This window comes from Dipteris shenzhenensis, chromosome 31 (genome assembly GCF_047967505.1).
Source record: "Dipteris shenzhenensis isolate YYH24624 ecotype China chromosome 31, Dip_SZ_1.0, whole genome shotgun sequence".
In the NCBI taxonomy this organism is placed as follows: domain Eukaryota; kingdom Viridiplantae; phylum Streptophyta; class Polypodiopsida; order Gleicheniales; family Dipteridaceae; genus Dipteris; species Dipteris shenzhenensis.
The window spans coordinates 25,065,698-25,079,038 of NC_141626.1; the positions used below are offsets into that span (position 1 = coordinate 25,065,698).

At 39.0% G+C, this 13,341-nt stretch overlaps 1 protein-coding gene across 1 annotated transcript; it reads right to left on the reverse strand.

Annotated features, from left to right (window-relative positions):
• Positions 1–11,871: 11,871 nt before the first annotated feature.
• On the reverse strand, positions 11,872–12,843 carry LOC147881245 (membrane protein PM19L-like). The gene is made up of 4 exons (XM_087370267.1): positions 12,663–12,843; positions 12,328–12,505; positions 12,152–12,197; positions 11,872–12,042 (listed from the first exon to the last, which is right to left on the reverse strand). Exons 1-4 carry the CDS (start codon positions 12,784–12,786, stop codon positions 11,962–11,964), a joined length of 429 nt encoding a protein of 142 aa, XP_087226393.1. The 5' UTR covers positions 12,787–12,843; the 3' UTR covers positions 11,872–11,961.
• Positions 12,844–13,341: the final 498 nt, after the last annotated feature.

A 13,341-nucleotide genomic window follows, 5' to 3' on the forward strand; every position in this document is an offset into this window, starting at 1 on the left:
AACCTATTTATTTACTGCCCTTTGCTAGAGAGACCACATACTTAAGGGCACTTGGACTCTTAGGCAACTTTGATTTCTTAACAAATGAATAGTTTAGGGAATTGTGTGTGGCACTATCATAGATCATGATTCTTACTTTTCTTCCCCTTAATTTTTCCATGCATCCTCATTAAATCTTGAGGACCAAATGCGGGCTATCACATTGCTGATGATAGGCAACCCATGTGGGTGCTATCCTCAGAATAAACCTCTACCTCGGTCTACTTTCCAATACCTTTAATTGTTGGTAATACCTGCACCTTGTGTATTTGCTTTTGTGGGGGTTTAACTGGGGCCTTAGCTCTCGCCAATTATTTCTAGGGTAGTTCAAGCAGCAAGTAAACATTTGAAGCAACGATTTTCCTACTTGGCCTTTTCATAGTCCTCCTTTGTAAGAGGGGGATATCTTTGTGTTTGAGGTTTCTTTGGTTGTGCCTAAGAAACCTCCTTCATAAATTGCCCCTTCCTTTTTGATTGGGAAATTTATTGAACCTAAGAACAGGACTAGTTTGTATTGAATTCCATGGTATCATCATATATCTAGGCATACTTGATGCCTTCCTCAAAGATATTGCGATAATTTCTTCTCGCCTCAACCTTGTAGGTGTCTTTTAGACTCCTCTTGAAACCCTCTATCTTTTGGAATTCATTGATTTCCTTTAACTTGAGGAATACCTCCCTATAATTTGCTATGTGCTAGACTATAATATTTTTGCCAATACTATAATTATCCCAATGTGCTCCCCATTCCCTTTCTAGCTCATTCTTAGTAAGAATTGTTTTGGGAAAGTTTTCTCAAACTCAGCCCAATACTTTGGTATCCTATCATTTCCCCTGAGGCTCATCCACTATTCACATGCTTGTTTTCAATTGAAAGGTTTGCTTCCATGACTTGATTTGAGGAGAGGTATTCCTAAGTCAGTGGAAGTCTCACCACTTCTGCATGAACACATTCATAGCATCCTTATTTCTTTCTTTTTATTGCCCATTGAATATTGGTAGTTTAAAATCCTTAAGAATATTTGAGGTTTCTTTAGGTAATCACCTCAATTCGACTTGGAGGAGTTGGTGATTTTACTCTAGGAGTTACAAGTGCAATATTGGAAATGATTGCTGCAATTAGAGTCTTTAATAACGATGAATAGACTCTAACTATATTTCTATGTTTTGCATTTGATTTATAGAGAGAAAAATAGTGATGCCTGCTTCCTTGCTAATTGTTTGAGGCATTGAATTTGGGATTCGATCTCAATTTGATTGCATCACTATGTTACCTTACAGTCTCGTATCTTTTTTGAAGTCATTTTAATTGTGCTCAATCACCGGGGGAGGGTCAGAAAGGCTTATTTTGCCTTATTTTGTCTTTTATCTCTACCCTTTTGTAAGCTTGTTGTAAGCTCTCTTTCATTCCTATTGGAGCTCTCTCTCTAGAAACCACTCTCCTAGCCCACTACCTATACATGGAGTCTACTTGATTGCCATGTGTTCATATGCCATGTGTACATTATAGACCTTAGTACTCCTATGCCCTTTGTGCCTTAGAATTATACTCCACATTATGAATAAGCCTAGAAATACCCCTAGACCCTAGCACTTTAGTGCCACATATGTAAGCATTGTCAAGCCCTCTGATCTCTTGCCTCACCATAACCAAGCCATGGGCTCCTTTGATTATGGTTGATGTAATAGTTTCCTAGGATTAGTGCCGATGATGCACTTGGTCCTTTTTTATATTCATAGGGAGACAAACCAACAATGGATTGAGGGGTAAGTGTGTGCCTAAGACTGGAAGACAATGTGATGCAGGAAAACAATAGTTGTCAATGGTGGATTGAAGATTTGTCTTTATGCATGTGGATTCAAGATTTTCTCGTGGATTATTGTAAATTGAAAGGTTATATAGTTTACATGTAGCTTGGGGATAGAGACATGGAATGAGAGGGGGCTAAAAGGGGAAAGAGAGTGGAGACATGAGAAATGAGGGGGTGGGTCATGGAGAGAGAGAGAGAGAGAGAGAGAGAGAGAGAGAGAGAGAGAGAGAGAAAGAGAGAGAGACCTTGTATTGAAAAGGATGCAAGAGAGGTCTGTGATGAACATTGGTATGCTCCACTGTGCGAACCTGAGTTCTCCTACAATTGGATGCACGTTCTTGCAGCCATAGATGTGCCTAAAAATAGAGAAACATAAATGGTCACTTATATTTCCAAAGTGCCAGGGACTATAGTCCCCTTAGCCATGATTAATATGCTTAATGGACCTAAGGACGGAACATGAGTGAGGAAGGTAAATTCTGACCTTCATTGGCTCAGGTATCAATGCTATCACCATGCACCAGGAGTTCTCCTCCAATTGGGGGCTAGATGGGATATACTAAAGGTCGCATTAGGATTATGAAATCGTAGGAAGAGCCCCCAAAAAAGGCTAAGTATTCCCTAGAGGATAAGCCCCCACTAAAGGACAAGTTTCTAGATGCCAAAAGCAAAAAGACCTCTCCTAAGGAGAAGTAATCTATCGAGGGGGACTTGGATGATGAAAAAGAGGAGAATACGTATCTTTGCCAAGTCCCAAAGCATTTTAAATATGCAAAAGTTTCCCATCCTATGACAAAGAATGTCTTTGATTATTATTCAAAATCAATTTGTACTTTGTTCTACTCTCTAAACCCATCCAAGGAGCTATATACTTTTGACCTAGCTACCCGTTCCCAAATTGTCTCTTTCAATGGTAGGGGGTAGTGATCTATGATTGTAGTTACATAGACATTCTTGAGATTCAAAAATATCCTGAGCTTCTTGTTCTTCTTTGGCACAATCACAATTGGTGAGGCTCAATCAGTGTGCTCAATTTCATAAATGAAAGCGACTTCAAAGACATGGGTGCCATACTTTGGATTTGTCATATGTAGAGTCCACATGTAGCTTAGGCTTGGATCTTTCCCTAATAGGTATGGTATGCACTACCATTTTGGGGAAATCCCTTTCATTTCCTTGTAGGACAAAGCCATACAATTCCTACATTCCCTTAGTAGTGCTTTCAAGTCCTTTTTTTTCCTTCTTTTGTGAGTTGTTCACAGATTTACACATGCTTTCCCTTTCCCCCCCTCTTATGTGTGTTGTTCACAGATGTACACATGCTTTCCTTCTTCTCCTTCCAAAGAAAGATTCAATTTTTTGTCTTTCCTAGCCCTTCGTACACTGAGATTCCCCCTAGGCTATTTATTTCCTTGTGTTCGGAGTCTCTTATTGGTTTGGCCATTGCTATTGCTGCATCTCCCCTTGTCTAGAACTTTTCATAGGCCCTCATAGCATTGTGAGGTACTTGCTTGATTACTATTGCTACTAATTGTTGTGGAAGATTATCGATCCATTGCTCTATGATGTTGGCTTTCTTTTCTTTTTTATTTTTATTCTCCATTTCATCCTTCATTCTCACTTTGGGTTTAGATTCTCAAAGCTTCTTACTTTATGAGATTGGTGATGGATTTTGAATGCGCATTTGATTTGCAAGTAATAGTTATTTGTCCATGGCTGCACCTTCAAGTCCCTTTGGATCTCATTGGATATTTTGTGGCTTAGATGCTTGTGTGGGCTCTCTGTTCAGTACAGTTGCACCACTGTAGCTTGCACTCTTTCACATTCATTGAAGTGCTCCACCTTATCTCTCTGGGGATGCACACCCTTTTTTTTTTTCATTAACCATTTACTATTTGCTAGTGTAGGGAGGTCTAGCTTGGGGTACTCCACTTCCATTAATGCTTGAAGGATTGCCAAATAATTGTCAAAGAATTGACCTTCTAATGTGGCATTATTAGCTTCTACCTCTACGTCCCAGCTGAATTTCGCACAATAGACTTCAACGATGGACTCTTCAAGATGACTTGACATGAATATTGGTACATCCATGGCTTATAAAGTTTCATCCCAGATTGGTGGTTCTAGCTGTATCATCATGCATCCACATCTAGCAGCATCGGTTGTGTTGTCTTGCAGTTATCAATTATGGCCAATGCTTGTATCCAATTGTTGATGTCACTTTGGCTATCACCTTTTGGGGGAATGAGCTCTTTCTTTGCTAAAAGTGCTGGTGGTGGATACTTTGGAAGAAGTGTTATCAATATCTCTACGTAGTAGTCTTTGTTTCTCCAGTTTTGATATTTATTTTAACAGCAACATCTTGGCATTTTGTCTAGCTTTCATGATTTCATGCAACCCTCCTAATAGTCCTCTAGTTTCCTCACTATTCTTTTGCATTTGTTCTATCATGCCATCTATTTCAATGTTCAATGCATTTTATATATTGCAAATCTATTTGAAAAGGCCCTCCGATTTTGCCTCGACTAAATCAAGAGTTGTTGTCATGGACTTGAGCTCCTCCTTTGCAGTATCCACCTCCATTTTAGTGTCCTTTAGTTGTTGCTTGAGGCAAATAATGTGCTCCTCTACTTCTTCTCTTGTTTGACTCCCTTCGTAGACAACTTTTTAGATTCCTTTTCCTTTTCCTTTGCTACATGTGTCTTCAACCATGCTTGCACTTCCCTTGTGTGTCCTACATTTTTCGTGGATTGTTCCTTCTCTACTTTGACTTGAGCATCCTCACTAATATTTTGCTCAAATATCACATGAGTGTGCTTTGTTGGCTATCCTAATTGTGATCTCTATGTCCCAATCATGGAGTGTTGAAGCCTCTCTAAGCCATGACCTTCCAAATAGTACCCCTACCCCCTCCCCTTCCCCCACCTCCCCTTTCCCCCCCTTCCCCTTCCCCCTCCCCCCCCCACTTTCCTTCCCACCTTTCCCTTCCCTCCCTCCCCTCTCCTCACTTTCCCTGCCAATGCAACGGTACTTCCTTCTGTTCCCCTCTCCTCCATTCCATTAATTCTCTTTTTTTCCTAAGCTTCCAAGGTAAAATTTTAAGGGCAAATATTTTCCCAAAGGTGAATCTAGGAGCTTCTCCAAACTAGTTTACCTAAGATTTCAATCTCAAAATTTGATAAATTCGCCCAAAAATTAACATAACTTCCTCTTATGAGACCCAATTTTAGCCCCCCAAATACTCAAATCGATTGGCATAAGTCATCTAGAGTTATATATATGGTTACAATTTTCAAATTCTAGCTTATAGAAAATGTGTGCAAAGTATTGTGCCCATCAAGTATGAGCACATTCGAATGACACACCTCATATACTCATAATACTTATTGAAAAACGGTGTTTGTGGCGCGTTTGACCATCCAAATCATATCTGATGGGCATGATACTTTGCATGCACCTTAACATAAGTTGGATTTAAATTTTTTTAAAGTATCATGCCCATCAAGTATGAGCACATTCTTGTGACACACCTTAGATAGTTTCTTTTGACAGTTGTGCATATTACTTGGTGAAAACCGGGGTTTGTGGCAACATTGACCATCCAAAGCATATCCGATGGGCATGATAATTCTCACATGCATAAAAATATGTAGGATTGATGCCTAAACATAGTATTATGTCCATTGGGTATGTGTGTGCATTCGAATAACACACCTCAGAGCGTGTTTTTTGGTGGTTGTGCCTGACACTTAGTGAAAAATAGGGTTTGTGACAAGTTTGACCATCCAAATCATATTCGATGGGCACAATACTTTGCGTAGGAATCAAAAAATGTGAAATTGACACGAGTGAAAGGTATTGTTCCCATACGGTATGTGCGCATTTGAATAACACACCTCAAATACTATTTGTTGGTGGTTGTGCATAATACTTGATGAAAAACTACGTTTCTGCGTACTTTGACCATCCAAAGCATATCCGATGGGCAAGATGCCTTGCAAACACCTCAACCTAGGTTGTATTGATGTGTGTGCAAGGTATTGTGCCCATCGGGTATGAGTGCATTTGAATACACACCTTAGAAACTATTCTTTGGCAGTTGTGCATAACATGATGAAAAATGGGGTTTGTGGCCGATGGAAACGATTTTTTGCATGAGCCTCTAATTAGATTGCATTAACACATGTGCAAAGCATCATGCCCATTGGGTATGAGATCATTCGAATAATACACCTCAGATACTATTTTTTGGCGGTTGTGCATAACACTTGGTGAAAAATAGAGTTTGTGGCACATTTTACCATCCAAAGCATATCCAATGGGCATGATATTTTGCATGCGTCTCAAAATAGATTTTATTTATATGTGTACAAATTATCATGTCCATCAGGTATGAGTGCATTTGAATGACACCTTAGATACATTTTATGGCATTTGTGCATAGTGACTTGGTGAAAAATGGGGTTTGTGGTGACTTCGACCATCCTGAGCATATCTTATGGGCATGATACTTTGCACACAAATAAACATAGGTTGTATTGACACACATGCAAAGTATGATGACCATCATGTGTGTGCACGTTCTAATAACATACCCCAGAGCGTGTTTTTTGGTAGTTGTGCATGACACTTAGTGAAAAATAGGGTTTGTGGCAAGTTTGACCATCCAAAGCATATCCGATGACGATACTTTGCCCAGGAATAAAAAAAGGTTAAATTGACACGATATTTTTTCCGCACCTCTAATTAGGTTTGATTAATATGTGTGCAAAGCATCATGCCCATCGGGTATGAGAGCATTCAAATAATACACCTCCGATACATTTTTTTGGCAGTTGTGCATAACCCTTGGTGAAAAACGGAGTTTGTGTCATGTTTGACCATCAAAATCATATCCAATGGGAATAATATTTTTCACATGACTCAGAATATATTGTATTGATTATGTGTAAAGTATAGCACCCATCGGGTATGAGCGCATTCGAATGACACACCTCAGATACCATTTTTTAGCCGTTGTGCATAATACTTGGTGAAAAACGGGGTTTATGGCAACTTTGACCATCCAGATCATATCTGATGGGCAGGATACTTATCATACAGATAACAATATGTTGTATTGATGCACATGAAAAGTATCGTGCCCATCAGGTATGTGCGCATTTGAATAACACACACCTCAGAGCATGTTTTTTAGTAGCTATGCATAACACTTGGTGAAAAATGAGGTTTGTGGCGAGTTTGACCATCCAAAGCATATCTGATGGGAATGATAAGTTGAACAAGCCTCAACATCTATTATACTTAATTGTGTCAAGACTATCATGCAGATTGAGTATGTGCGTGTTCGAATAACACACCTCAAATACTATTTTTTGGTGGTTGTGCATAACACTTGATGGAAAACGAGACTTGTGGCAACTTTGACCATTCAGAGCATATATAATGGGCACGATACTTTGCACAAGGCTCAAAATAGGTTTTGATGATGAATTTTCAAAGTATCTTGCCCATCAAGTATGTGCGCATTTGAATAACACACCTCAAAGTGTGTTTTTTGGTGGTTGTGCATGACACCTAGTGAAAAATGGAGTTTGTGGCACGTTTGACCATCCAAAGCATATTTGATGGGAACAATACTTTGCACAAACCTTAAAATAGGTTGTATTGATATGAATGTAAAGTATCATGCCCATCCAGTATATGCGTGCTTGAATAATAGAGCTGAAACTCTATTTTTTGGCAGTTGTGCATAACACTTGATGAAAAATGCGGTTTGTGGTGACTTTCACAATCCAAAGCAAATCAAAATAGGTTGTATTGATACACGTGCAAAGTATTGTGCCCATTGGGTATGAGTGCATTTCAATAGCACACCTTAAATACTATTCTTTGGCAGTTGTGCATAACACTTGGTGAAAAATGGGATTTGTGGCCTCTCTTCCCCTTCTCCTCTCCTCTCTCCCTCCATTTCTTCCCCACCCTTTCCTACTTTTCTTCCATGCCTCTCCACACTCCTCTCTCTTCCCTCCCCGCCCCCCGTCTCTCTCTCTCTCTCTCTCTCGTGAGAGCTATGCTACCCTCCCTTCCCTCTCCTCTCCCTCTCCCCTTCCCCCCCCTCTCCTCTCTTTGTCTCTCTCTGTCTCTCTCTCTCTCTCTCTCTCTCTCTCTCTCTCTTTCTCTCTCTCTCTCTCTCTCTCTCTGTCTCTCTCTCTCTCTCTCTCCCCCCTCCCCCTCCCCTCCTCTTGCTCTTTTTTTGTTTTTTGGGGACTACCGCGGGAGTGAGAGAGCTACCCTTTGCTCCCTTCCCGAGTCTTCCTCTCTCCTCGCCTCTCTGCCTCCTCCCCCCTTCTCTCTCTCTCTCTCTCTCTCTCTCTCTCTCTCCCTCCTCCCCTCGCTCTTTCCTTACCTTCTTTCCTTCCCCGAGGCTTCCCCCTCTCTTTACCTCTCTTTCCCTTCCATCCCATGTCTCTCCCCCTTCCCTTTCCTTTTCCTTCTTTCCTTCTCTTTTGCCCTCCATCAAGATGCATCATTTGAAGATAAATGCTTCGCTCAGTGCAAACACATCTTAAAAAACCTTTGTAACTATTTAAAGGTGTTTATAAAGTTCTTTGAGATCATACCGATGTTTCTTTCTTAAACTTTGAAAGGTGTTTATTGGCACCATTATTAAGTCTTGGCAATTTAAGAGTTCCAAAACTCTAAAAGGTGTTTATTAACACCGTTATTAAGTCTTGTAGATTTTAGAAGACTCTAATGGTAAATTAATCTCATGCATGGACCTTAACTATTATAAATATAAATATAAGTATAAGTATAAATATAAATATAATTAATTAATTAATTAAATTATATATATATATAATGTATTTTCATGTTTTTTTGTATATTTAAATTATTAATAAGGTAAGAAAAAGTTGTTCTTAAAAGAGGATTGAATTTCTTTAAAATAAATATTTATATTAGGAATTTTACAATATAGAGTAAAGTACAAATGATGTTTCCTAGTTTTTGCATTATTAGTCCAAAATAATAGTGTGAGTAAATATAGATAGTTTCTGTTGAGAAAGGATAGTGTCAAAAAGTAAACTTATGATTTGGGAGGGGTAATCAAAACTCACCCAAGATGGCCCACCTTCTCTTGAATGCCATTTGTGGTGGTTGATCTAGGGAAGGTGCTCATGGAAAGTGGGTTAAGCATGGATTAAGGGGGGGGTGGATGGTTTGGGTGGCCCCTACTATAAGGGGAACAATAAAAAAAGGCTCTTTATAGACCTTCCCATCCTCCATCTCAACATACCATTGTCCCACACCTTGGAGCACTCTCATTGGTACACCTCAAATCCCTCCCTAATATCCTTGAAATTAGGAAACACTAATTGAAGGCCCTTTTGAGACCCCATTTCTCCCCTAATGATGATTATAGAGAGATATTGTGAAATTTATTATATGGAAATGGCAATGCTAGAAAGTAAACTTTTGATTCTCGAATGACATTTTCATAAAGTAAACTTTTCATTTGGGAAGGATTTTTAGGATTAGTCCAAATGTAGACATATGAGTCCAAAATTAATGAAATAAGTGTTAGCTAGTGTTTACCATGGTCAATGGTGGCCGCCAATTTTTAATCTCTTCTTTGGAGCCTCCCTTCAGTATTAGTTCAATCATACCTGTATTGATTCTCGGATCTAGTGAGCCTTTTTCTTTTGAATCTTGCCAGAGCTTTAGAAGGCATGGACGCACAAGGTTGGTAGAACTCAACCAGGAGTCCATCCTCTCACATATGAGCTTTGTTACCTCACCTTGCAAAGAATGTAGCCTTTTAATTTTACCGAATTGCAATATTTTTTTGAACAAAGATTGTTTTAGTACATAAAAGGTGCAAGCCATAATAGTGGCCACTTGATCATGGAAAAGGAAGTAGCTCTATAAACAATGGAGTATGCTACATTGGAGACATATACGGTCTAGTGCTCAGAAGGTTACCTCATCACCTGGAGTCCTTTTGAGGATGACTCGAGTACATGTTGGGTGGCTAGGTAGTTAATGGCACATGTCCCAATGTTAATACATAGATCTTGAGATATCTGACATGGTATCTAAATTTGATACACAATTGCACCTCGACCAGCAAACTATACAATTGAAACAGATAGGAATTCAAGCAGAGAATAATACATAAGTCAATGATGCCAATATTGGGCATCCACATTATATGATAGTATAAAAAATAGTATGTAGTAGGTGATGCGACATGCCACATTGGGCACCACATTGGACATGTGAATGCTCCCTTATGCCTTACTTATGGTCTTATTATTCAATCCTACTTGATGCGTGCCCATGGTTGTATTGTTCTACTCTACACGCTTGCCTTTTAATCCACCTCAAAGTTTAGCCTACATCTTAATTAACCTTAATTTGTGGCTTACATTTTCTATTAACTTTAATGATTGCATTGTTCTACTCCCTATACTTTTACCCTCTGGTCAACCTTAACTGTGGCCTATAGGTTTTGTGGCATTATTTTTTGTTAAGATAGCAATTATATAAAGTTACATATAAATTAAGAACACACAAAACAAGGATTGATTGCAATTTCGATTATGACAATTGAAAATTTACTTGGATAAACTTAGTCCTATAGAATCTAGTAATAGTTATGGCAACATTTTGGGATCACTATTTAGCTATAAGTCAGGGGCCAATCACCCTAACTATTGTAAAAAAATCAAGATCCGATCATGGATTAAAGGCACCATACGGTCCTGGATGACAAGGAGGGAATCTTACTATATGAGGTCACCAAGAGCCTAATGGATAGCAAATGTGATGGCAACTGGTTAACTATTTTTTAATCTTTTACTTTTGATGCAATGCGAAAAAAATCAAGTTCTTGTGAATGTAATGCCATCATGAGAGGTGAGAGTATAATCATTGCAATCTATTTATATTAAATCTATGCTTTATGATACAAGTTATAAGATAGGGTAGACAATATAGATCTATTTTGAACATCATGGCATCATGTGGTACTTATTGAATGAGAATCCCAATGAAAGCAACATTGTAATGTCATAAGTCATGATTGTTATTTGGTTTGAATGATTGAATTTTAGACAAAAGTGGACTTAGAGTATATTAAAACAAACGTACTATGTTAGAGGACATGCTTAGCCTAGATTTGTAATGGCCAAAAGATCTTATGAAGAATAAAATATCTCACTGCATTTGTCAACAACATAACAATTATGGAGAGAAAGACTCTTAGAGATTTAATGAGATTATAATGTAGGATACATGTGATCACTTTAGAGGCACATTTCTTGCAACAGATAATATAGCATGTTATGTTGTATTTGCAAAGCATTCTAGAACATAGTACATTTGTTCTTGTTGTGCTTTTCTTTGAAATTTTCAATTATTAAGTTTATGCTTTCATATATATGTTCTTAAGTACAATAAGTATAGATCCAATTTAAACTTAATAAAATGTATGTTGAGATGCTATTTCATGGATTCTACATTTAGAAATTTGTCATAAATTAATATTTTCTTTAGTTTAGTAGAAAAATAAGGCAATAAGTCACAACTAGAGGTAATTTAGTATGGAATATAGCATGCAATGTTGCGGCCAAGGGCCAAAAATATGAAGTGGCAACAACTAGGTTCTTTTGCATGAGAGAAAGTTGGTATTTTCATGATGTAATTAACGAATGATGAATGAAACTTAATGAAAACTATCAAGTTATAGGCATGAAATAATTACCTCAATGCTCATAAAATCCTCTAACCCCTTGGACAAACATGAACATGAAACTCCATTCAAAGAGCTTGTCGCTATTTTAGCAACCGAGTCACGCAGATGGCGACTTGTCTAAAAAGCGTGACAACAAGAACGTTACGCACGTATTATTACGAGATGATACCGTGATCATTACATTCCCCAAGACCCATGCCTAAAGGGGATCCAATAAGTCTACATTTTATGAACACCATCGCTTTTGAAAAGGGAAGAGCTCTCTGCTCAAATGTGTAAAGTCTAGATCCACCACAAGCCCACGTGTAGCACCAGCACATAATATCCCTGTGTCACTCGTAAGAATCACGTTCACCACACGCTCGTGTGTAGCACCAGCACGTAATATCCCTGTGTGATTGTAAGAATCACCACGAACCCCTCCAGGAATTTCTGTAAATCATAAAGAGAATCAAATTACTGCTAGTTGGAAATCGACAATTAATGACATTTTATTCGTGAATTAACCCTCTCTTGGACGAATATGAAAAAACAAACTCACCAGTGTCGTGCCTACGAATCCGATATGTATCTCCTTGCATGCCAGCCTGAGTCAATATGTCTTTCATCAATGTCGTTAAAGATGTGCACAGATCAAGCTAAAAAGTAAACTAGAGAGGCGCGGATTACACGGTGCAGTCGCACATTTCAAGGATTTAACAATCGATAGAAATTTACCCAAATGAGACGAGCATCAACAACCAGGCGATCCAAGCGGAAGAGATGCTTGCTGCGACGGTCTCGGAACTCCATATCTTTAGAAGATGAAGACCAGTGAGGACGGAAGCCATGCCGACGGCGCCACTGATGAGGGAGAACACAGTGAAGTTGCCGGTAGCCAGGTTACCGTAAACAGCTGCAAAAATATGGGCAAGTAAAACAAAGCGCGCAAGCTTAGAAAGCCGAAGAGGGGCTAATCTGCCACGAAGAGAAAAACTCTTAGATCTCCAGATAGATATCGAAACGTGAGCTTGAACAACAGAGCAACGAAAACGGAGGGAGGTGGAGCTTACGCTCGCCCATCATCATGCTATCAAGAAGCCAGCCAGCGATTCCTAGAACGATGAGATAGAGGAAAAAGTTGAGCAAGAGGAGATAGGAACCACCCATGGAGTAATGGCGGATTTGGGAAGCCATGGGAGCGGGGTGGCTAAGCTGTGGCTATGTCAGGGGCAATGAGAACGAGACGAACATCTTCTAGTATACATAGAAGCCTAGAGTCGTGGAGTGAAAAGTAGTAAACCGCCTTCGTTTCGCTATTACGCTAATTTGCTCATTTCCGAGATTGAGTCCCCATCACTCGAGCTCCACTCAAAGAGTGGGGCACTCTTTATGGTCGAGCACAAAGTAGGAAATGTGTCTCCCAAGCTACACTCCCTAGGCACTCATACTTAAATTTGGGACATGTACATTATAATTTATAGCCAATTGGAACACTGCAATACACACATGTAGATTTAAGAACTTTCCACTACTTTGCACTAATCCCTTATTAAAGTAAGCTCATGGAAACCATGGTAGCAAGCAAGGAACCTCACCTATGTTACAAGGGTGATTAGAGGGACCCTATATGTGATACTCAAATGACTCATAACATTGAGATATAGTGAGGTAGAATAGAAACTAAAAAAGCTATAGCTTGGGCATCTTGAACATGAAAGCAACGTTGCTTTCATTATTGCTTTCTCACAC

Excerpts from the sequence above, each read along its gene's own strand:
- LOC147881245 (XM_087370267.1), bottom strand. The coding sequence starts at position 12,786 with ATGGCTTCCCAAATCCGCCATTACTCCATGGGTGGTTCCTATCTCCTC. Across the intron at positions 12,506-12,662 it reads TAGCATGATGATGGGCGAGC|CTGTTTACGGTAACCTGGCT; the intron begins GTAAGCTCCACC and ends ATATTTTTGCAG. Across the intron at positions 12,198-12,327 it reads TTGATGCTCGTCTCATTTGG|GCTGGCATGCAAGGAGATAC; the intron begins GTAAATTTCTAT and ends ATATTGACTCAG.